The sequence below is a fragment of the Ranitomeya imitator genome, chromosome 2, assembly GCF_032444005.1.
Source record: "Ranitomeya imitator isolate aRanImi1 chromosome 2, aRanImi1.pri, whole genome shotgun sequence".
Classification (NCBI taxonomy): domain Eukaryota; kingdom Metazoa; phylum Chordata; class Amphibia; order Anura; family Dendrobatidae; genus Ranitomeya; species Ranitomeya imitator.
The window spans coordinates 540510312-540535812 of record NC_091283.1 but is presented as its reverse complement, the minus strand read 5'-3'; the positions used below and the strand labels follow the sequence as shown (position 1 = coordinate 540535812).

At 46.6% G+C, this 25501-nt stretch overlaps 1 protein-coding gene across 1 annotated transcript in view; it reads right to left on the bottom strand.

The window, feature by feature from the left end:
• Nucleotides 1-25501, bottom strand: part of EZH1 (enhancer of zeste 1 polycomb repressive complex 2 subunit) — a 97678-nt gene that overhangs the window by 55988 nt on the left and 16189 nt on the right. The window contains exons 4-8 of the mRNA XM_069751910.1: nt 25282-25410; nt 24743-24862; nt 19424-19544; nt 19202-19312; nt 15385-15549 (exon numbers count right to left, since the gene is read on the bottom strand). Coding sequence (XP_069608011.1) covers nt 15385-15549; nt 19202-19312; nt 19424-19544; nt 24743-24862; nt 25282-25410 — 646 coding nt within the window. The remainder of the gene's footprint in view (nt 1-15384; nt 15550-19201; nt 19313-19423; nt 19545-24742; nt 24863-25281; nt 25411-25501) is intronic.

Here is a 25501-nt window from a genome sequence, read left to right as displayed (position 1 = left end):
CTTGCTGTGTAGCGTGCATGGGGAATTTTGCGTTATGGGTCAATGTACCAGCAGACTCATCTATCACTGGCTGGGCAATGGGCAGGATGAGGAGGAAACACAGATATAGGCCCAAAGAATAAAGTTGGCTAAATGCAGTTCAAAATTGGTAACACAGGACTAACCAGGGGGCATTGCAGTGGAGGACAACTGGAATGAGAGGCTGACACAGAGAGTAGGCCCAAATCAGTAAGTAGTCGACATGCAGTTCAAAATTGGCAACCGTAGTAAACAGGCGGCCCAGCTTTGCTCAGTTGAGGAGAACAGCAAGGAGTGGCAGACACCGATAGTAGGCCCCAACCCAACTAGTAGGCCAAATGCAGTCTAACATTAACAACTACTTAACAAGAGCCTGAAAATGGAATTTCAGGACAGGAAACCAGGAGAACAGCAAGGAGTGGCAGACACCGATAGTAGGCCCCAAACCAACTAGTACGCCAAATGCAGTTGTTCCATTTAACTACAATTTAATGAGAGCCTGAAGATAGAAGTTCAGGAAAGGCAACCTGGAGAACACCTTGGAGTGGAACACACCATCTCTCTACACCCCATACCCAATTTGTAGGCCTAATGCAGCGTAGTTTCCAACAACTACTAAACGAGAGCATGAAGATCGAAGCAATGGAGAGGAAACCTGGGGAACACCTTGGAGTGGAACACACCATCTCTCTACACCCCATACCCAATTTGTAGGCCTAATGCAGCGTAGTTTCCAACAACTACTAAACGAGAGCATGAAGATTGAAGCTCAGGAAAGGCAACCTGGAGAACACCTTGGAGTGGAACACACCATCTCTCTACACCCCATACCCAATTTGTAGGCCTAATGCAGCGTAGTTTCCAACAACTACTAAACGAGAGCATGAAGATCGAAGCAATGGAGAGGAAACCTGGGGAACACCTTGGAGTGGAACACACCATCTCTCTACACCCCATACCCAATTTGTAGGCCTAATGCAGCGTAGTTTCCAACAACTACTAAACGAGAGCATGAAGATCGAAGCAATGGCGATGAAACCTGGGGAACACCTTGGAGTGGAACACACCATCTCTCTACACCCCATACCCAATTTGTAGGCCTAATGCAGCGTAGTTTCCAACAACTACTAAACGAGAGCATGAAGATCGAAGCAATGGCGATGAAACCTGGGGAACACCTTGGAGTGGAACACACCATCTCTCTACACCCCATACCCAATTTGTAGGCCTAATGCAGCGTAGTTTCCAACAACTACTAAACGAGAGCATGAAGATTGAAGCAATGGAGAGGAAACCTGGGGAACACCTTGGGGAGGCAGACACCGTTAGTAGGCCCTACCAAAGTTATACACCCAATGCAGTTTTAAAATTCCTAGAGGCTGAAAACAAGACTATTGACGCTCAGCTTTTTTCAAAGGAACACAGCTGAATTGAGTGGCGCAGACAGACACAGGTAGTAGGACTCAAACCAAAAATGTGGCTCACTGCAGCAGAAAAAAGTTACAGGGGTACACAAGCTGCAGTGCTCTGGGCAGTGGAGGACAATTTCAATAGTGAACCGCAGACAGACTTTGTACGCCTACTATTAAAAAAAGGATGCTCTATGCAATTATAAATAGGTTCCAGGGGTACACGGGCAGCAGTGGTGTGGTCAGTGGAGGCCTAGTGGAAGGAGTGACCGCAGACAGGCATCGAAGGCCTAAAATAATAACACATGGCTGTAGGCAATTTTAAATTGGTTCCAGGGGTACACGGGCAGCAGTGGTGTGGTCAGTGGAGGCCTAGTGGAAGGAGTGACCGCAGACAGGCATCGAAGGCCTAAAATAATAACACATGGCTATAGGCAATTTTAAATTGGTTCCAGGGGTACACGGGCAGCAGTGGTGTGGTCAGTGGAGGCCTAGTGGAAGGAGTGACCGCAGACAGGCATCGAAGGCCTAAAATAAAAAAATTGGGCTGGCTGTAGGCAATTTTAAATTGGTTCCAGGGGTACACGGGCAGCAGTGGTGTGGTCAGTGGAGGCCTAGTGGAAGGAGTGACCGCAGACAGGCATCGAAGGCCTAAAATAAAAAAATTGGGCTTGCTGTAGGCAATTTTAAATTGGTTCCAGGGGTACACGGGCAGCAGTGTTGTGGTCAGTGGAGGCCTAGTGGAAGGAGTGACCGCAGACAGGCATCAAAGGCCTAAAATAAAAAAATTGGGCTGGGTGTAGGCAATTTTAAATTGGTTCCAGGGGTACACGGGCAGCAGTGGTGTGGTCAGTGGAGGCATATTGTAAGGAGTGACTGCAGACAGGCATCGAAGGCCTAAAATAATAACACATGGCTGTAGGCAATTTTAAATTGGTTCCAGGGGTACACGGGCAGCAGTGGTGTGGTCAGTGGAGGTCTAGTGGAAGGAGTGACCGCAGACAGGCATCGAAGGCCTAAAATAAAAAAATTGGGCTGGCTGTAGGCAATTTTAAATTGGTTCCAGGGGTACACGGGCAGCAGTGGTGTGGTCAGTGGAGGCATATTGTAAGGAGTGACCGCAGACAGGCATCGAAGGCCTAACATAATAATAACACATGGCTGTAGGCAATTTTAAATTGGTTCCAGGGGTACACGGGCAGCAGTGGTGTGGTCAGTGGAGGCCTAGTGGAAGGAGTGACCGCAGACAGGCATCGAAGGCCTAAAATAATAACACATGGCTGTAGGCAATTTTAAATTGGTTCCAGGGGTACACGGGCAGCAGTGGCCTGGTCAGTGTAGTAGTAGTAGAAAGAACGGACCGCAGGCAGGCATCGAAGGCCTAAAATAAAAAAATTGGGCTGGCTGTAGGCAATTTTAAATTGGTTCCAGGGGTACACGGGCAGCAGTGGTGTGGTCAGTGGAGGCCTAGTGGAAGGAGTGACCGCAGACAGGCATCGAAGGCCTAAAATAATAACACATGGCTGTAGGCAATTTTAAATTGGTTCCAGGGGTACACGGGCAGCAGTGGTGTGGTCAGTGGAGGCCTAGTGGAAGGAGTGACCGCAGACAGGCATCGAAGGCCTAAAATAATAACACATGGCTGTAGGCAATTTTAAATTGGTTCCAGGGGTACACGGGCAGCAGTGGTGTGGTCAGTGGAGGCCTAGTGGAAGGAGTGACCGCAGACAGGCATCGAAGGCCTAAAATAAAAAAATTGGGCTGGCTGTAGGCAATTTTAAATTGGTTCCAGGGGTACACGGGCAGCAGTGGTGTGGTCAGTGGAGGCATATTGTAAGGAGTGACCGCAGACAGGCATCGAAGGCCTAAAATAATAACACATGGCTGTAGGCAATTTTAAATTGGTTCCAGGGGTACACGGGCAGCAGTGGTGTGGTCAGTGGAGGCATATTGTAAGGAGTGACCGCAGACAGGCATCGAAGGCCTAAAATAATAACACATGGCTGTAGGCAATTTTAAATTGGTTCCAGGGGTACACGGGCAGCAGTGGCCTGGTCAGTGTAGTAGTAGTAGAAAGAACGGACCGCAGACAGGCATCGAAGGCCTAAAATAAAAAAATTGGGCTGGCTGTAGGCAATTTTAAATTGGTTCCAGGGGTACACGGGCAGCAGTGGTGTGGTCAGTGGAGGCCTAGTGGAAGGAGTGACCGCAGACAGGCATCGAAGGCCTAAAATAAAAAAATTGGGCTGGCTGTAGGCAATTTTAAATTGGTTCCAGGGGTACACGGGCAGCAGTGGTGTGGTCAGTGGAGGCCTAGTGGAAGGAGTGACCGCAGACAGGCATCGAAGGCCTAAAATAATAACACATGGCTGTAGGCAATTTTAAATTGGTTCCAGGGGTACACGGGCAGCAGTGGTGTGGTCAGTGGAGGCATAGTGGAAGGAGTGACCGCAGACAGGGTTCGAAGGCCTAACATAACAAAAATGTCAATACAATGGTATTGTCAGTGGCAGGCATTGAAGGATGTCAGCGCATACACTAAACATTGGTGGAGCTGTGAGATAATTTTGCAAGTGGTAGAGCACTGTTTGAGCTGGGGGGGGGGGGAACTGTCTTGTGGCCGGCGGTACAGGCCCAGGGCCCCTCATATTACAACGGTGTGTCTGACGTTGGGTGCGCACCACCACCGCCAGAGACACTTTATTGTACTAGGAGGGACCCAGTGGCAATGCCGTCGACCAAAAGCGGGCACACCCACCTCTTCAGACAAACAGCACTCTCACGGGTGCTGTCGCCAAGTATCGATACCACGGCCCCGTGTGGGGAGTTTGGCCATTTAGTGAGGTGTAAACATGTCGTATGCTGGACAATCAGGTGCAGAAAATTACGAGATTGGAAAAGGCATTCAGAATAGTCCACAGGCAAGACCTTTTCATAGGAAAGCTAGGTGTCAGCCGGGCAAGGTGGGGCAAAAGATTTCGAAATCCAGTTGTGGTTCATTTTAATGAAGGTTAGATCATCTACATTTTGGGTAGCCAGACGAGTCCTTTTTTCTGTTAGTATTGAACCTGCAGCACTGAATACTCTTTCTGATAGGACACTAGCTGCCGGGCAAGCAAGCTCCTGCAATGCATATTCTGCCAATTCTGGCCAGGTGTCTAATTTGGATGCCCAGTAATCAAATGGGAATGACGGTTGAGGGAGAACATCGATAAGGGATGAAAAATAGTTTGTAACCATACTGGACAAATGTTGTCTCCTGTCACTTTGAATTGATGCTGCAGTACCTGTCCTGTCTGCGGTCATAGCAAAATCACTCCACAACCTGGTCAGAAAACCCCTCTGGCCAACGCCACTTCTGATTTCTGCCCCTCTAACTCCTCTGGTCTGCTGGCCCCTGCAGCTCGTGTGAGAACGATCACGGGCGCTGTGTGCAGGGAATGCCAGAAGCAAACGGTCAACAAGAGTTGATTGTTTGGTTGCTAATATTAGTTCCAAGTTCTCATGTGGCATTATATTTTGCAATTTGCCTTTATAGCGAGGATCAAGGAGGCAGGCCAACCAGTAATCGTCATCGTTCATCATTTTAGTTATGCGTGTGTCCCTTTTGAGGATACGTAAGGCATAATCCGCCATGTGGGCCAAAGTTCCAGTTCTCAAATCTGCGGTTGTGCTTGGTTGAGGGGCAGTTTCAGGCAAATCCACGTCACTTGTGTCCCTCCAAAAACCAGAACCCGGCCTTGCCGCGCCACCAATTTCCAGTGGCCCCGGAAAAGCTTCCTCATTAAAAATATAATCATCCCCATCATCCTCCTCATCCTCCTCCTCCTCTTCGCCCGCTAACTCGTCCTGTACACTGCCCTGGCCAGACAATGGCTGACTGTCATCAAGTCTTTCCTCTTCCTCAGCTGCAGACGCCTGATCCTTTATGTGCGTCAAACTTTGCATCAGCAGACGCATTAGGGGGATGCTCATGCTTATTATGGCGTTGTCTGCACTAACCAGCCGTGTGCATTCCTCAAAACACTGAAGGACTTGACACATGTCTTGAATCTTCGACCACTGCACACCTGACAACTCCATGTCTGCCATCCTACTGCCTGCCCGTGTATGTGTATCCTCCCACAAAAACATAACAGCCCGCCTCTGCTCGCACAGTCTCTGAAGCATGTGCAGTGTTGAGTTCCACCTTGTTGCAACGTCTATGATTAGGCGATGCTGGGGAAGGTTCAAAGAACGCTGATAGGTCTGCATACGGCTGGAGTGTACGGGCGAACGGCGGATATGTGCGCAAAGTCCACGCACTTTGAGGAGCAGGTCGGATAACCCCGGATAACTTTTCAGGAAGCACTGCACCACCAGGTTTAAGGTGTGAGCCAGGCAAGGAATGTGTTTCAGTTGGGAAAGGGATATGGCAGCCATGAAATTCCTTCCGTTATCACTCACTACCTTGCCTGCCTCAAGATCTACAGTGCCCAGCCACGACTGCGTTTCTTTCTGCAAGAACTCGGACAGAACTTCCGCGGTGTGTCTGTTGTCGCCCAAACACTTCATAGCCAATACAGCCTGCTGGCGTTTGCCAGTAGCTGCCCCATAATGGGAGACCTGGTGTGCAACAGTGGCAGCTGCGGATGGAGTGGTTGTGCGACTGCGGTCTGTGGACGAGCTCTCGCTTCTGCAGGAGGACGAAGAGGAGGAGGAGGGGGTGCGAACGGCTACAGCCAACTGTTTCCTAGACCGTGGGCTAGGCAGAACTGTCCCAAACTTGCTGTCCCCTGTGGACACTGCATCCACAACATTCACCCAGTGTGCCGTGATGGACACGTAACGTCCCTGGCCATGCCTACTGGTCCATGCATCTGTTGTCAGGTGCACCTTTGTGCTCACAGATTGCCTGAGTGCATGGACGATGCGCTCTTTAACATGCTGGTGGAGGGCTGGGATGGCTTTTCTGGAAAAAAAAGTGTCGACTGGGTAGCTCGTAGCGTGGTACAGCGTAGTCCATCAGGGCTTTGAAAGCTTCGCTTTCAACTAACCGGTAGGGCATCATCTCTAACGAGATTAGTCTAGCTATGTGGGCGTTCAAACCCTGTGTACGCGGATGCGAGGCTAAGTACTTCCTTTTTCTAACCATAGTCTCATGTAGGGTGAGCTGGACTGGAGAGCTGGAGATCGTGGAACTAGCGGGGGTGCCGGTGGACATGGCAGACTGAGATACGGTGGGAGATGGTATTGTTGCCGCCGGTGCCCTAGATGCAGTGTTTCCTACTACGAAACTGGTGATTCCCTGACCCTGACTGCTTTGGCCTGGCAAAGAAACCTGCACAGATACTGCAGGTGGTGCGGAAAATGGTGGCCCTACACTGCCGGAAGGGATGTTGCGTTGCTGACTAGCTTAATTGGCCGAGGGTGCTACAACCTTAAGGGACGTTTGGTAGTTAGTCCAGGCTTGCAAATGCATGGTGGTTAAATGTCTATGCATGCAACTTGTATTGAGACTTTTCAGATTCTGTCCTCTGCTTAAGGTAGTTGAACATTTTTGACAGATGACTTTGCGCTGATCAATTGGATGTTGTTTAAAAAAATGCCAGACTGCACTTTTTCTAGCATCGGATACCTTTCCAGGCATTGCAGACTGAGCTTTAACCGGATGGCCACGCTGTCCTCTAACAGGTTTTGGCTTTGCCACGCGTTTTGGGCAAGATACGGGCCCGGCAGATGGAACCTGTTGCGATGTTGATGCCTGCTGCGGCCCCTCCTCCTCCGCTTCAGAACTGCTGCCGCCTGCACCCTGTTCCCCCAATGGCTGCCAATCGGGGTCAAGAACTGGGTCATCTATTACCTCTTCTTGTAGCTCGTGTGCAACTTCGTCTGTGTCACCGTGTCGGTCGGTGGTATAGCGTTCGTGATGGGGCAACATAGTCTCATCAGGGTCTGATTCTTGATCATTACCCTGCGAGGGCAATGTTGTGGTCTGAGTCAAAGGACCAGCATAGTAGTCTGGCTGTGGCTGTGCATCAGTGCACTCCATGTCAGATTCAACTTGTAATGGGCATGGACTGTTAACTGCTTCACTTTGTAAGCCAGGGACGGTATGTGTAAAGAGCTCCATGGAGTAACCCGTTGTGTCGCCTGCTGCATTCTTCTCTGTTGTTGTTTTTGCTGAAGAGGACAAGGAAGCGACTTGTCCCTGACCGTGAACATCCACTAACGACGCGCTGCTTTGACATTTACCAGTTTCACGAGAGGAGGCAAAAGAGCTAGAGGCTGAGTCAGCAAGATAAGCCAAAACTTGCTCTTGCTGCTCCGGCTTTAAAAGCGGTTTTCCTACTCCCAGAAAAGGGAGCGTTCGAGGCCTTGTGTAGCCAGACGACGAACCTGGCTCCACAGCTCCAGACTTAGGTGCAATATTTTTTTTCCCACGACCAGCTGATGCTCCACCACTACCACTACCCTCATTACCAGTTGACAATGAACGCCCCCGGCCACGACCTCTTCCACCAGACTTCCTCATTGTTTTAAAAACGTTACCAAACGAACGGTATTTGTTGCTGTCACACAACTTACACGGTGAGCTATAACTTCAGTATGATTTAGCTACCCCTTTACAGGTGAGTGAGACCACAACGAAAATCAGGCACAATGTTTCACACTCTGTTGTTGGTGGCAACAAATGAGAGAGATGCCACACACGCAGAACTGTCACTGAAGCACAAATGTAAATATTAATCTCCCACTGATTTGATTTTTTTTTTTTTTTTTTCAGGGAGACTTTAGGAAAAAAAAATAATAGAATAAAATGATTTTTTCAGGAAGAATTTAGAAACCAAATAAAACAAAAAAAGGCTTTCTATGGCCCACTGAGTGAGAGATGACGCACACAGGAGTCAGGAGTGGCACACAAGCCCAGAGGCCAATATTTATCTCCCACTGATTGATGTAGTGATTTTTTCAGGTAGATTTTGGAACCCAAATCAAGCTAAAAAAATAATAGGCTTTCTATGGCCCACAATTGGAGAGAGAGAGAGAGATGGCACACCCAGGAGTCAAGACTGGCACACAAGCAGAAAGGGCAATATTAATCTCCCACTGATTTGTTTTTTTTGTTTTTTTTCAGGGAGACTTTAGGAAAAAAAAATAATAGAATAAAATGATTTTTTCAGGAAGAATTTAGAAACCAAATAAAATAAAATGATTTTTTCAGGGAGAATTTAGAAAACAAATAAAACACAAAAAGGCTTTCTATGGCCCAATGAGTGAGAGATGACGCACACAGGAGTCAGGAGTGGCACACAAGCCCAGAGGCCAATATTTATCTCCCACTGATTGATTTATTGATTTTTTCAGGTAGAATTTAGAACCCAAATCAACCAAAAACATAAATAGGCTTTCTATGGCCCACTATTTGTGAGAGAGATGGCACGCTCAGGACTGGCACACAAGCCCAGAGGCCAATATTAATCTCCCACTTTTTATTTTTTTTCAGGGAAAATTTATAAACCCAATAAAAAAAATAATAAATAGGCTTTCTATGGCCCACTATCTGAGAGAGAGAGATGGCACGCTTAGGACTGGCACACAAGCCCAAAGGCCAATATTAATCTCCCTTTTTTTTTTCAGGGAGAATTTATAAAACCAAAAAAAAAAAAATAAATAGGATTTCTATGGCCCACTATTTGTGAGAGAGATGGCACGCTCAGGACTGGCACACAAGCCCAGAGGCCAATATTAATCTCCCACTTTTTATTTTTTTTCAGGGAAAATTTATAAACCCAATAAAAAAAATAATAAATAGGCTTTCTATGGCCCACTATCTGAGAGAGAGAGATGGCACGCTTAGGACTGGCACACAAGCCCAAAGGCCAATATTAATCTCCCTTTTTTTTTTCAGGGAGAATTTATAAAACCAAAAAAAAAAAAATAAATAGGATTTCTATGGCCCACTATTTGTGAGAGAGATGGCACGCTCAGGACTGGCACACAAGCCCAGAGGCCAATATTAATCTCCCACTTTTTATTTTTTTTCAGGGAAAATTTATAAACCCAATAAAAAAAATAATAAATAGGCTTTCTATGGCCCACTATCTGAGAGAGAGAGATGGCACGCTTAGGACTGGCACACAAGCCCAAAGGCCAATATTAATCTCCCTTTTTTTTTTCAGGGAGAATTTATAAAACCAAAAAAAAAAAAATAAATAGGATTTCTATGGCCCACTATTTGTGAGAGAGATGGCACGCTCAGGACTGGCACACAAGCCCAGAGGCCATTATTAAACTCCCAATTTTTTTTTTTGTTCCAGGGAAAATTTATAAACCCAATAAAAAAAATAATAAATAGGCTTTCTATGGCTCACTATCTGAGAGAGAGAGATGGCACGCTTAGGACTGGCACACAAGCCCAAAGGCCAATATTAATCTCCCACTGATTGATTTATTGATTTTTTCAGGTAGAATTTAGAACCCAAATAAAGCAAAAAAATAAATAGGCTTTCTATGGCCCACTGACAGAGATGGCACACACAGGAGTCAAGAGTGGCACACAAGCCCTGAGGCCAATATTTTTCTCCCACTGATTGATGTAGTGATTTTTTCAGGTAGATTTTATAACCCAAATCAAGCAAAAAAATAAATAGGCTTTCTATGGCCCACTGAGTGAGAGATGGCACACACAGGGATGGCACTCTAGCAGAAATGTCAATCTTAATCTCCCACAAAAAAAAAAAAAAAACAGGGAGTGTCCAACAATTACTATCTCCCTGCAGTAATCTCAGCCAGGTATGGCAGGCAGCAATAAGGAGTGGACTGATGCACAAATTAAATAAAAAGTGTGGACAAACAAAAAAGATAGCTGTGCAGAAAGGAAGGAACAAGAGGATTTGTGCTTTGAAAAAAGCAGTTGGTTTGCACAGCGGCGTACACACAGCAATGCAGCTATCAGGGAGCCTTCTAGGGCAGCCCAATGAGCTACAGCGCTGAGGGGAAAAAAAATAAAAATGTAGCTTCCACTGTCCCTGCACACCGAAGGTGGTGTTGGGCAGTGGAAATCGCTACAGCACAAGCGGTTTGGTGGTTAATGGACCCTGCCTAACGCTATCCCTGCTTCTGACGAAGCGGCAGCAACCTCTCCCTAAGCTCAGATCAGCAGCAGTAACATGGCGGTCGGCGGGAACGCCCCTTTATAGCCCCTGTGACGCCACAGACAGCAAGCCAATCACTGCAATGCCCTTCTCTAAGATGGTGGGGACCAGGACCTATGTCATCACGCTGCCCACACTCTGCGTTTACCTTCATTGGCTGAGAAATGGCGCTTTTCGCGTCATTGAAACGCGACTTTGGCGCGAAAGTCGCGTACTGCATGGCCGACCCCGCACAGGGGTCGGATCGGGTTTCATGAATCCCGACTTTGCCAAAAGTCGGCGACTTTTGAAAATGAACGACCCGTTTCGCTCAACCCTAGTGTTATGCATTATGCACAGTGCGGGGCTGGGATTCCTGGGCATGCACACTGCGCTTCTCAGACGCTCCCCAGGTCCCCCGCCTTTCAGGGTTGCCGGAATATACAGGTATCCTTGCCGGCGTTTGGAACTGCTGCACAGAACAACGCTGGAAGGCGGGGGACCTGTGGAGCGTCTGACAAGCGCAGTGCGCATGCCCGGGAATCCCAGCCCCGCACTGTGCATACTACATTACACAGTGCGGGGCGGGGATTCAGTAACAGGCTGGCCGCACTGACCGCACAGGCGCAGAAAGGAACCCGGCACCAGCGCTCGGACGGATAATGCTCTATGCGCCTGCGCAAGGCAGAAGAGCAGAGCGCAGGCGCCGGAATTCACACAATAACAGCGCTGAGGGGGCGGCGAAAATCTACATAAGAGATGACTGACGGCAGTTGGGCGCTTCTAAGAGGAGGCTTCAGTCCCGCCTCCATGGACAAAGAGAGGTATTTCAGCAGAATTATAAATACATTTATTGTGGGAATAACAGAAACAAAAAGAGCCACCTTGTTAGAATGCAGCATTACTGCTGCACAAGGTGGCTCTTTTAGTTTATAACGGCTGGAGGGGGGTGACAGTGGCCCTTTAATGAAAACAGAAACTACCATATTTTTCAGACTATAAGATGCACTTTATTCCTCTGAAAATTTGGAGGAAAATGGGGGGTGAATCTTATAGTCCAGATACAGTATACCTGCTTTGGCTGTGGATGGGGAGGTGGGTGAGTGGCAGAGAAAAGCAGCAGGTTACAGGAAGCGGCTGCTGCAGCTAACCCCTGTGCCCACTGCTAAAGATCAATGAGTATTCACTGCTCTCCACACCTATGGCAAAATCAAAGTGGAAAATGAAGTTACAGGCTGATCCAACTTCAGTGGAAATGCCTCAAGACAAGGAAATGATGCTCAGTAGTGTGTGGCGTCCACTTGCCTGTATGACCTCCCTACAACCCCTGGGCATGCTCCTGATGAGGCGGCGGATGGTCTCCTGAGGGATCTCCTCCCAGACCTGGACTAAAGCATCCACCAACTCCTGGACAGTCTGTGGTACAACGTGACGTTGGTGGATGGTGCGAGACATGATGACCCAGATGTGTTCAATCGGATTCAGGTCTGGGGCCAGTCCATAGCTTCGATGCCTTCATCTTGCAGGAACTGCTGACACATTCCAGCCACATGAGGTCTGGCATTGTCCTGCATTAGGAGGAACCCAGGGTCAACCGCATCAGCATATGGTCTCACAAGGGGTCTGAGGATCCCATCTCGGTACCTAATGGCAGTCAGACTACCTCTGGTGAGCACATTGAGGGCTGTGCGGCCCTCCAAAGAAATGCCACCCCACCCCATTACTGACCCACTGCCAAACAGGTCATGCTGAAGGATGTTGCAGGCAGCAGATCGCTCTCAATGGCGTCTCCAGACTCTGTCACATGTGCTCAGTGTGAACCTGCTTTCATCTGTGAAGAGCACAGGGTGCCAGTGGTCAATTTGCCAATCCTGGTGTTCTGTGGCAAATGCCAAGCGTCCTGCACGGTGTTGGACTGTGAGCACAACCCCCATCTGTGGACATCGGGCACTCAGACCATCCTCATGGAGTCGGTTTCTAACCGTTTGTGCAGACACATGCACATTTGTGGCCTGCTGGAGGTTATTTCGCAGGGCTCTCGCAGTGCTCCTCCTGTTCCTCCTTGCACAATGGCTGAGGTAGGGTCCTGCTGCTGGGTTGTTGCCCTCCTACGGCCCCCTCCACGTCTCCTGGTGTACTGGCCTGTCTCCTGGTAGTGCCTCCAGCCTTTGGACACTACATTAACAGACACAGCAAACCTTCTTGCACAGGGGGCGTGGCTATGTAGCTGAAGAGAGAGGACGCACACTGGGAGAGCTCCTAATATCCTGACTACATCCTGCCATTAAGACCCCTTCTAAGTGTGGGCTACCTGCTGGGTCTGGGGCCCTTTGGACCCTGGAAGGTGTGCGGCTGCTACAGGGAGCGCTGTGAGGACCGGAGAGACGCTGGGAGCTGAGGGAGACTGCACGGTCGGTGGGATCCATGTGAGGCAACTGCCATTTTACAAGCGCGCGCTCCAACAAGTTACAGAGCGGCGCCAACTTCTGTCGGTGCCGGGACTCCCCCCCTGAGACTTGGGAAATCCCCAGTACCTGCGGGTGAGTGCAGCGGGGCTCCGGTGCGCTGGGAGTTGGAGGGACTCAGACAATAGTGCCAGTGTGAGGCGGCGGTCACTATACAAGCGCGCGCTCTGAAAGGAGGAGATGCGACGCTGATCACCATACTAGCAGCACTGTCTAGGAGGTGAGCATGCATTCTGAACTATATTGAGGGGACGGGCGGTGAGTGATCTGGAAAATTGGGCCCGTGATCCTCTATCAGGAAGATACTTACCTTACCGGTGCTATTACTTTGGAGGGTTTGGCCCCCCTCGGCGGTTGCCTCGGCGGGTGCTGTGCCCCCCCCCGGTGCATGGAGCTCTAGTACAGACTGAGAACTGCTGCATTTACTACTATGAGCACCTCACCCATTTAGTGCTGCCTCATACTATAATATAAATACTTTTCACCAGCCCTGCGATCTCTGTGACTGGAACTTGGCACTATTTCATAATATAACTTCAGTTATTTTGCTACCGCTCACTTCTATCAGCCAATTAAAGTATCCCCATCAGTTAATAATAGGATGACCCAGCTACCAGCTATACATAATACATTAATAGTACTTAACTCCGATACGACTTTTTAAAATGGGTCGATTCCAAAACACCAGAGTGTCTGCGATGTCACTCAACGGATGCGGACTTTATTCACATGATATGGAGGTGCCCTATCATTCTTCATTACTGGAAAGAGGTGACGTCACTATTAACGTCCTTGCTATTAATTCCTGTTCCCCTTGATCCATTAATTTGTATATTTGGAGTATGGGAGGAGGAGACTTGGGAGCATTATATTGATATTTTCTTACGAGAGACGCTCTTTATGGCACGGAAGGTATTGGCACTGCGGTGGATGGGGGGCTCATGTCCATCTCTGAGAACTTGGATCGACCTGGTAAATTCGATTATTCCATATGAACGTACGCTGTATCAGAACAGAGGGTGTCTGGGAAAATTTGAAAAAAATCTGGGGTAGATGGAATTCTTCCCATCTTACTCTATAGATATGTCATGATTGGCTTTGGTGCTGATTGGGGACACCGCAAGGGGGACAGATACGAGCTAGAGTTTTGGGGGTTTTTTTCCATTTTTTTTTATGTGGCGAATTAGTAGTTAGAGCAGTTACAGTTATAATTCAATATTTATGATTTTAAGTTTCTCTTTACACAACACATATGGTGCAGATGACCTAACATACACAATTTATAGTTACAAGATAATACTTGTTATAAATAAAATATGCATTTTATTGTATGTTTAATAATGCATAAATTGTATGTACTATTATGTTCAATAATGATGGATACAAATGTGCATGTAACAGTTTATTTTGTTGTTAATAAACGAATTAAAAAAAAAAAAAAAAAAAACCTTCTTGCACAGCTTGTATTGATGTGCCATCCTGGATGAGCTGCACTAACCTGAGCCACTTGTGTGGGTTGTAGAGTCCGTCTCATGCTACCACGAGTGTGAAAGCACAACCAACATTCAAAAGTGACCAAAACATCAGCCAGAAAGCATTGGTACTGAGATGTGGTCTGTGGTCCCCACCTGCAGAACTACTCCTTTATTGAGCGTCTTGATAATTGCCAATAATTTCCATCTGTTGTCTATTCCATTTGCGCAACAGCATGTGAAATTGATTGTCAAACGGTGTTGCTTCCTAAGTGGACAGTTTGATTTCACAGAAGCTTGATTTACTTGGAGTTATATTCTGTTGTTTAAGTGTTCCCCTTACTTTTTGAGAAGTGTATATACACACACAAGCACTTTTTTTAGATTTTTCAGCTGATAGTCACTATATATGTTTTTACAAGTTATTTATCCCAGGTTGTTGAGCTGTAAATTCACGTTGCACTTGCACTTTATTCAAAACCAATTTGATTATCCCCCTGGTCTAGTACCATATCCATTCTTTCATAAACATTCATTATTGCAGCCATCCATTATACTTCATACCCACTTTTATTGTTTCCTTGTTTGGATCTCTTTATTCCATGTCCTTTAATGGTTTTCAATAAAGATTTATCATATTTTATTTATCCTCTGTCTGGAATTTCTTTCCTCACTTTTTAATGATATAATTATATTTGTAAGTTGCTATTTTATATACACATCCTTTAAAGTTTCAGCTGACTAGAGCTGTGGACATGCCGGATTCTGACCCTGTAATTTCAATGATCTCATGACAACACTTCCTTTGTTCCAGCTACTAACTTTCATATGGACGCTGTGAACATAAATCAGTCTTCACTTTTTATTAACACCTACACAGGCCACAAAAAAAGAGAACGTCTACCTTCTTCAGCAATTTTTTTTCTTTTCCTAGTCATGGGCCCTTCGCCTTTCACTTCTTCAGCTTTGCATCTCGATGGGTCGCTGCTCCCGCTGTCCCCTTCATCTGTAACCTGAAGAAGAGCGCTAACCAGCTCCAGAAAGCTGGCATCATCGAGAATGCCAGCACCTGCACAGAACCAAGTCATATGTTAAGAGTCATCCCAAGAAAAATACCTATAGGAGAGACTGCAGTCCAGCCAGAAATGTATAGATTCAAAGCACACAAGGCATAAACCAGCAAAGCAATATGTGCGAGGAACAAATGCAATGTAATAAGCACATTAGATAAAAGTATTCTATGAAACAGATGCTTTATAAATTCTTATTATACAGCATGAAGCAAGCATGGTATTATATAGCCATGCTAAACGCATGATCTGTCAACTAAAGATGTCCATACAAGTTAGCATGCTGTCAGACAAGCGACAGCTATTCCTCCTAACCACCCTACAAACGAGACACTCAGCCAAGCTTGCATGAGAACAGAGGAGTGAGCATGTTGGATTCTAGTTTGTGGAAAGCCAAGACACTTTCATGCCAATTATATGGTCAGCCCGATTCATCCATTGTTCTTAATATTTTTCAACACCTTACAAAGGTCCCGTCAGCTCTCTGGACAAGTTTGTTCTAGCAAATACTTTTATTTCCCATGCAATAACAAATCTGGATCAACGCCTTCAAAAACAACTCTACTGTGTGCTGTTCCGCTGTTATTCCTCCTTGAAATTTATGTATACATTGACAACTGGGAATTTCCATTCCAGGAGTAAAGCTGCAAGTATTTACAGGTCTGACACAGTCCAATCAGTGTTGAGAGGGCCAGACTGTGTAGAGACACACCCTCAACTGGGAACACCCATCTGTCAATTTGTGGAGAAATTACTATGAGGAACAACAGAGGAACAGTGAAATTGTGAGATTTAAGACAGATGCCCCAGAAAGGTATGGGAAATACAAATACTAAACCAGAAATGTCAGGCTAGCCAAGAGGGATACGTTCCCTTTTGGAGCCACTTTGGGTTCTTTATTTTATGTAATAGAAACAATGTTCTTTTTTCTTATGTTATACAAAATAATGTCGACTGGGCATAGTGGATTTATTCAGTTAATGATGCAGATATCGCTCGTCGACTGAAAAAAAAAAAAAATTCAATATTGGCCGTTGAAGGACATTTGTTTATTGGATTAATTACATTTAATGTGTATAGGGCACAGATAGTCTTAAAATGAGCCAAAGGTATGGCGAGCTCATTTGGGAGTATAACTTGTGCGCGTTGTCTCAGCTAAGTTTTTACCATCTTTTATTTTGCTTACACCAAACTGACATATGACATGGCAGATTAGCACCTTTTCTGGCTAAGCCGTACCATTTTCTGGAGAAAGCCCCCTTGACAGACAAGGAACAAAGTGGCAGTAGCAATATGTGATGCAAAGAATGTATAGAAATATTTTGTCACAAATAGCACCAGAATTACATAATTTACATTAATCTGCCCCAATTATTGTTAATTTACTTATTAGTCACGACTTTCCCAGTGTTACAGCTAAGCAAAAAGGGACTATAGTTACAAGGATCATTTCCAGAGAAAGTCATGGGGTTAATCCTGCACTGACAGGTTATACCTAGTACCTAGAAGCATTGCTTTCCCAGGAGGCAGATGTCTAAAGTGATACCGTCACTTCACTTTGGAAAGCCAAAGATGGAGAGAAGAGTAGGGTTTTTGTTTGTTTTTGTTTTTTGGACCAGCATTGCCTTGTAGATGATGACTCAAGCGTAAGGCAGGGCCTGGAGTTCCACTTTAATGAAGCCAACATGCAAGGTTTGAATGAGTAAGAGCCATCATAAGAGCGGTACAGAGGGAAATGGGTAGTTGACATTGACAATTTTTGGAGCCCTTGCCAAGTGAAGCAAGCAACCAAAAGCCCACTGCTAAAGGAAGATAACGAGGAACTATAAATGATATCCTTGCCTTCTCTCACCCACTAAAAATACAATGTAATTAAAGGAATACTGTGGTCCTATGACTTCTGCATCAGGTGTACAGCTGGGCGCGAGACATTACGCCTACAGATACCTGCTGTTCGCGAGTTGGCAGCTATCACACATTTGTCCTCTTCTAATGACTACAGGTGCGTGATACCTGCTGCTTGAAAATGCAAGCTAGTAGGCATCGGTAGACATGACTACCAGCCCAGCTCCCACCCATTGCAGCAGTGAATGGAGCCACATTGCAGATTTAACTAGCTCCTTACAATATTGCAAATTGTGTGCACAAGTATCTGAAAAAGTCGAGAACCATTAGGCTTAAAAGAAGCTGTCTGGTCCAACTCGATAAGTCTGCCGTCACTCTGTGTGACTGCAGACTTCGGAATTCCCCCCAGTGCATGCACTGGAGGGTCTGTACGAGCTATACATACTCCCCCTGGCCAGAACCTGGCCAGTGACTAAGGCCTTGCTCCATACACTGTCATTGAGTGAAGCCACGCCCCAACTAGACACGTTTCCGACCAGAGGGCATGGGTAGCTAGAGGGCGTGGCTTCACCCTATACAAGTGTACGAAGCGAGGCCACACCCACTGGACGGGCTCTGGTCAGGAATATGTATAATACATACACACCCTTCCGTCCCAGCCCAGAAACCAGCGAATCCTTGTAGCACAGTGGGTGCGCTGGGGGGATTCATAAAGGGACTGCAGACTTATCGATTTGAACAGGACAACCCCACTAAAGGGAATCTATCAGTGGGACTTTACGCCCCCCAAATATATAGCCCTTTCAAATGACAAAGTCCTCTACGTGGCCAGTCTGTTTGTCCGATACTGACGAATCAGAGTTTAAATGGTCACTCCAGCTCTATTCCCCGGCCAGGGCTGCCGCCTCCTACCTGAATGACGGCTTTTATGACCTAAGTCCCACAGCACAAAAGCTTTCAATCAAGCAAGAGGAGGCAACGCAGGGCAGTGAATAGAGCTGGAGTGACAGATTTCAGAGGTACAAATGGTTCTTCAGCTTCAAATGCTGATTTCTCAGTGACAGAAGAACGGACTTGTCATGTAAAGGTAGTGCTGGACTTGTCTTTGAAAGAGCCACATGTGCATCTAAAGAGTTTGGGAGGGAAAACTCAACTGACAGATTCCCTTCAAGGACTGATGTGCAACGGAGTATTGTGGCACTAAGAGTATGTAAAAAAAAAAAGATTATGGGTATCTCAATTAAAGGGATGTCTGCTCAGAACAACACTTTTCAGTATACCTATACATCACCGGGAGGACATCATAGATAAGGGGCACAATAGGAAAACCCTCTCTTAGCTTATGTTCATAGAAGCTGACAAGATGGGCTCCCACTACACAGGATTTGGTATTAGTTTCAGTGAGTTACTATGAAGAGGTGCCGTGGAGATAAAATGTGGCTGCAAGGGAGGGTAACCGCTTTTTGACGGAGTTACATTTGCTGGGCCCCTAGCGATCAGCTAATTTCCAAAAGAGCAGTACTAGAATTGGGAAAGTGTCTGTAAACTGCAAAACAAGGCATGCAAGGCTCTGGGAAGCGTTTGAAGAACATGATGGACTACAAGCAGAATGAAAAAAAAAACAAATTGTAAGCGTCCAGTCAAGAGATGACAATACAAGATAGCTGCATACAGAGAACAAAACTATTTTGTCACTTTGTTAAACATACATCACATTTTCAGAAACACTTATAAATATGTGCAAAAAAAATCAACTATACTCTCAGCATGATCCTTTTGGCTTCTTTGTGACAAAGGGATGCATACCCGTTTTTGAAGTGCTGTTGCGTCCAGCCGAGAAAGAGTGACCATACATAAAGAGACGCTCACGTTCATGTAAGCGCGGACTAGAGGTCATTGCAGATGGAAAATCCACCTCTGTGATTGGAAAACAAATTGAATGCACTATGAACAATCAAGGAGAATTATCACAATATACCAGCTATGTGAACAACGTCAATATCAGAGCACGTTATGACAAAACCCCACCTTCCTCTCCATGGACCTTTCCGTCATAGTTATTAATCAGTTCCTCAATAAACATTTCATCTTCCTCTTTAACTGCGTCTCCCATGTAAGGGATGTTACATAGGACGGTCTCATCTTCAACCTAAAGTTGAAGTAAAGAAGGGATACTCATAATACACCACTAATTTGAAAATTGCTCTGAAGGATAGCTAACAAGTCTACATTTTAATAGAGAAGGTTTGCTTGCACTTTTGGAGAAAAGTTACAATTTCTATACATTCTTATAAAACTATATAGCCCAAGGAATACTTTTTTGTTGAATACATTGGGGAACAAGTACCATCGGAATACATCCTGCGACTAGGAGGCTGAAAATAAATGCTGAAACCACCTGGTAGGTTATACCCTCTCCTCAAACACTTGGCTCAGGTGTGTGCCAAAAAACAGGAAAGCTCCCCCTAAAATCTGTAACAAAGGAACTTGGAGAGAAACACTCAAGAGGTTCAAAGGTAGACTCTTGAAGCAGACACAGGACAAGGCTGTGGTACCAAGGTCCCGCCAGGAGCTTGCAGTGGAGGGGCACAATAGGCCACCCACTACAGGAAGGTTTTCACTTTTTTGAGGAAGGGCAGCTTACACTGAAAAAGAACGGAAAGAACATTCATAAAGGCGAGGCTAAAGCCCACGTTCAGACTGACTGGAAGCAATCCTGGTGCTTAAATCTGTGAAAGGAAAGATTCCTAGTGAAGTGATAAACATTGGCAAAACTGAGACTTAAAAACTTGTCAGCGTGTCAAAAGTGGCCAGTTTGACATTTTTTTTTATTCCCGCTGCTACCCTAAGTGGTCAGGTTTTTTTGTTACCAATATTCACCATATGGTTCCAGAGATATGGGCCCCTTTATTTACTGCTAGTTTTTTTTTTTGTTTGTTTGTTTTTTTTAACCAAGGGCATGCCTCACTGGAGTCCCTGGGGACGTGCCTCACTGGAGTCCCTGGGGGCGTGCCTCACTGGAGTCCCTGGGAGTGTGCCTCACTGGAGTCCCTGGGGGTGTGCCTCACTGGAGTCCTTGGGGCGTGCCTCACTGGAGTCCCTGGGGCGTGCCTCACTGGAGTCCCTGGGGCATGCCTCACTGGAGTCCTTGGGGCGTGCCTCACTGGAGTCCCTGGGGCGTGCCTCACTGGAGTCCTTGGGGTGTGCCTCACTGGAGTCCCTGGGGCGTGCCTCACTGGAGTCCCTGGGGCATGCCTCACTGGAGTCCCTGGGGCTTGCCTCAATGGCGTCTCCGGAGCATGCCTCACTGGAGTCTCCGGGGGCGTGCCTCACTGGAGTCTCTTGGGCTTGCCTCACTGGAGTATTCAGGGTTGTGCCTCATCAGAGTCTCTTGGGCGTGCCTCACTGGAGTCTCCGGGGACGTGCCTCACTGGAGTCCCTGGGACGTGCCTGAATGGCGTCTCCGGAGCATGCCTCACTGGAGTCTCCGGGAGCGTGCTTCACTGGAGTCTCTTGGGCATGCCTCACTGGAGTCTCCGGGGGTGTGCCTCACCGGAGTCCCTGGGGGTGTGCCTCACTGGAGTCCCTGGGGCGTGCCTCACTGGAGTCCCTGGGGCGTGCCTCACTGGAGTCCCTGGGGCGTGCCTCAATGGCGTCTCCGGAGCATGCCTCACTGGAGTCTCCGGGGGCGTGCCTCACTGGAGTCTCCGGGGCGTGCCTCAATGGCGTCTCTGGAGCATGCCTCACTGGAGTCTCCGGGGGCGTGCCTCACTGGAGTCTCTTGGGCATGCCTCACTGGAGTCTCCAGGGGCGTGCCTCACCAGAGTCTCTTGGGCGTGCCTCACTGGAGTCTCCGGGACGTGCCTGAATGGCGTCTCCGGAGCATGCCTCACTGGAGTCTCCGGGAGCGTGCTTCACTGGAGTCTCTTGGGCATGCCTCACTGGAGTCTCCGGGGGCATGCCTCACTGGAGTCCCTGGGGGTGTGCCTCACTGGAGTCCCTGGGGCGTGCCTCACTGGAGTCCCTGGGGCATGCCTCACTGGAGTCCCTGGGGGTGTGCCTCACTGGAGTCCCTGGGGCGTGCCTCACTGGAGTCCCTGGGGCGTGCCTTACTGGAGTCCCTGGGGCGTGCCTCAATGGCGTCTCTGGAGCATGCCTCACCAGAGTCTCTTGGGCGTGCCTCACTGGAGTCTCCGAGGACGTGCCTCACTGGAGTCCCTGGGACGTGCCTCAATGGCGTCTCCAGAGCATGCCTCACTGGAGTCTCCGGGGGCGTGCTTCACTGGAGTCTCTTGGGCATGCCTCACTGGAGTCTCCGGGGGCGTGCCTCACCGGAGTCTCTTGGGCGTGCCTCACTGGAGTCTCCGGGGCATGCCTCACCGGAGTCTCTTGGGCGTGCCTCACTGGAGTCTCTGGGGACATGTTTATAAACTGCACTGCATAACTATCCTGGGAGTCGAACCCCCTGGCAAAGACCATAATAATTAGCACTAAATTAAAAGGTTCTTATCTTTGGAATTGTGCATTGGATTTAAAAAAAAAAAAAAAAAAAACCTGGCGGAAAAAGATGACACAGGACATGAAAATGTCCACATCGAGAATGGCCACCCAAGCAAAGACGGAGCTGGCTGAAGCCTCTGGAAGAAAAGCCCACTCTCTGAAATCCAGAATTTTGGGCAGCAGCCCAATAGTTCAATCTGGAAATGAGCATTACAGAGATTGCTGAAATACAAGTCTCCACGCATTCAAGAATTCTGGTGGTTTTTCTCATGGCCTAAGGCAGGGGTCCCCAACCTGTAGCTCTGGAGCCACATGTGGCTTGCGGCCCCATGAATTGTGGCTCGCGGCTGTCTGCCACCTTGATGTATTAGCTCCAGGTCTACCAAACAGGTCTGAAGAGCACATCTCAAAATGGTGAATATTGTGAGCAGCTCTGCACAGAAGAGCAGACTTGGATGCACATATGTTTAGAGATAATTTAACTATGGTAAACTGGAGACAGGATGATACTACCTATCAGAAGAGACACTTGAAGCTGGATGAGACAGTGGGTTGGGAGAATTTTGAATGGGGGTATTGTTGGTATTAGCGCCGAGAACGCTAATGAAGCAAGAGGAGGCGGTGCCCGGAGTGTCGGCTGTGCTGCGTCTGATTAGGGGGGAAAGACCCGCCCCCGGGACGATTTCACAGTATGAGGGGGCACATTTTATAAGCCTTTATTTCAGCGTGTGCAGGGACATAACTAAAAAGAGCCACCTTGTCAGAATGCAGCATTTGTGCTGCACAAGATGGCTCTTTTAGTTACAAACGCCTGAGGGGGGTGACAGGTTCCCTTTAAAGGCATGTAGTAATTGAAAGGCGAGATACAGGGGATCTTTCTATAGCATTCAAGAAGAAAAGCCCAGATGAAACTGCTTAGACCAGGTCACAAAGGCCTTCCTGACCCAGGATGCAGTTAAAGTGAGAAGTAAGGCAAATTCTAAAATACGCTTTAGAGAAGGATGAACAATCTTCTTTGCCAGCAGAGATACAGCTTCAAAAATATGCAAGGATGTGGCTCTGAACGAGCGAGCTGAGAATCCATGAAGGGAGGTATATACGATTAGACAAACATCTTCTTCAAAAATTGGGAAAAGGACTTTGGAAAGCATGCATTCATCAGGATACTTTCATTCCTTAGCGGGGAGGTCATCAAAATCCACATAGTTTGGAAAAACTATGACTGTGATTATGTAAATAAAGTTTCTCCTTAAAATGGAGGGTGTCTCTCACTGCCTTAATAAGGTCTTACATGGTGGTGGTGAACTTAGCTTAACGTACTGCTAAAACTCAGAGTATTAGGCAGAGCAGTCCCCAGAGGAATTGAACTGACCAGGATGGGAAGCAGCCTAGCCCACAGGGACTCTCCTAGGAATGGTCCGAGGGTGCCGAGAAGGATCTGTAGTAGGAAATCCTAACTATCTTACGATTGGAGTGCTTTACGTCTCAGGTTGCTTTGTAAAGACATGACCAAACTGGGGGAGGCTGGCCAGCAAGTTTTGTCACAGTGTGAGCACACAAAATAGGTGAAGAACATAGCAGGGGTAAATGGGTCATGTTGGAGGTGGTGGGGTTCTTGGGGAGAAGACATGAGGTCTGAGAAAAGTAAAGATGGGAACAAGTTTGAAAGCAGATGGTAGTTAAGAGAGGAGCCAACAAGTATCTAGAGGTATTTAATCACTAAATAGATAGGTGATGGTCAGCAGAATCCATAGAAGCCCAAGAAAGCCACAAACACGGCAAAAGTGACCTTAAAAGAAGCATGATGCATGGAAAAGAAAGAATAACTCAGCTCTCTGTCGCAGATAAAGGGAAAAGAGACTCAGAAAGGAATTAAAAGGAGGAGACCAAACTAAAAATATCCCTTGGGAGCAAGAGATACCCAAATCTGAAATTGGGGTATATGGGGGGTTAGCATTTCAGGGAGGGATGCAAGCTGATATTTACTTGTCCTTGATCTTCGGGTGCCTGCAATGTCAACCCCTCTGTGGTCTCGAACTGGACGTCGGGACACTGCCACTCCTCTGCAAAAGCAGCTTTGCAGACAAGTGGCCACCAAACAGGAAAAATAAGGTTTATTTAAAACAGCAAAACAAAAAAAACAAAACAAAGATTTGCAGAAGACCTGACACAGGTTAGGTTTCCATAGAAAGTAAGTCCGCAAGGACAGGGTCCTCTCCCCTCTGCACTAGTTTGTCATTGTAAATTTGTTTACTGTAAACAATATCTATAACCCTGTACGCAAGCCCCTTTCTCATGTACAGCACCATGGAATGAATGGTGCTATATAAATAAATAATAATAATAATAATCTTTCATGCACACAAGGTTAAAACCAAGACACCTGGTGTCTGAGGAGAGAACCTAGCCCACCAGATGGAGGTAACAGCTCTACTGAGACGCCCTTTCAGGATAAATGAATGCCATAGGAAAGCCTCTACAAACCTCTGGAGGAACCTTCTCCTTTAAGCTTACATTATGTAGACTTCTATGAGCACTACCCTCTTATGATTAGCACATGTACATACCCTTTAAGTTGCATCCTGATTTAAAGACCCTTAACTTTTTTTTTTATATATATATATATATATATATATATATATATATATATATATATATATATATATATATATATATATATATATATATATATATATATATATATGCTGCTGGTGCTAAAACACCTTACAGATAAGTGGAAGAATCAGCTCCTGACACTTCGCCGATTACTCAGACGGATCACACTTTAGCTTAAATTGTCTCTACGGGTCTGTGAAACATTCAGTTATGAGAAGTGTAACAACATACCATAAAGTTTTGCTGGAGGGGAGACCAAGAGTACATGATGGGAACAAGTGCCACTGTGTTCAGAGACCTTGTATATATAGTCTGTACGGCAAAATCGGGAAAGGTACTTTCAACAGTACTCTAGAAAGAGAATATTGGTGATTACCATTCCATAAGGTACATTGAGATACGGTCATGAGGACTAGAACGTCTGATCTGCAGTCACCAAGTTATAAGCAGACGGATATACAGATCTGATGGGAAAGATTCAGCATAACTTTTATTTCATTTATTTAAATCCCTGCTCTTTCTATACTGAGGAGACCAGAATGTGGTCCTATTTAGTTATAGCCTTCCCTATACACTTATGCATGAGATAGCTGTCAGTCAATAAATAGAACCGCCCACTGGACTCCTAAGCATAGCGCAAACAGGGATTTCAAATAATAAAATTACAACTTATACTGAATCATTTCCCACTAAACAATATCTTGTCCTTCTCTATAGCAGGCTGCCCACAGATATAACCACTTGTAATACTAATTCTAGGAGAAAGTTACCTTTTTCAGGAAAGGATGTGTATTTGAAGGTTTCATTATCTGAACTGGCTGGAGTCTAAGACTTTTCCATTCTTCATTTAAAAGACTGGTTTTCTGATGGATTTTCATTATGTTTTCCACATACTGAGCCTGCTCATGTGAAAACAGAAAGATATGCAAAGCATAGCAATAGCCAAAAGTCAGGAGAATGAGTTCTACAGAATTACTGAATACCCTGCAT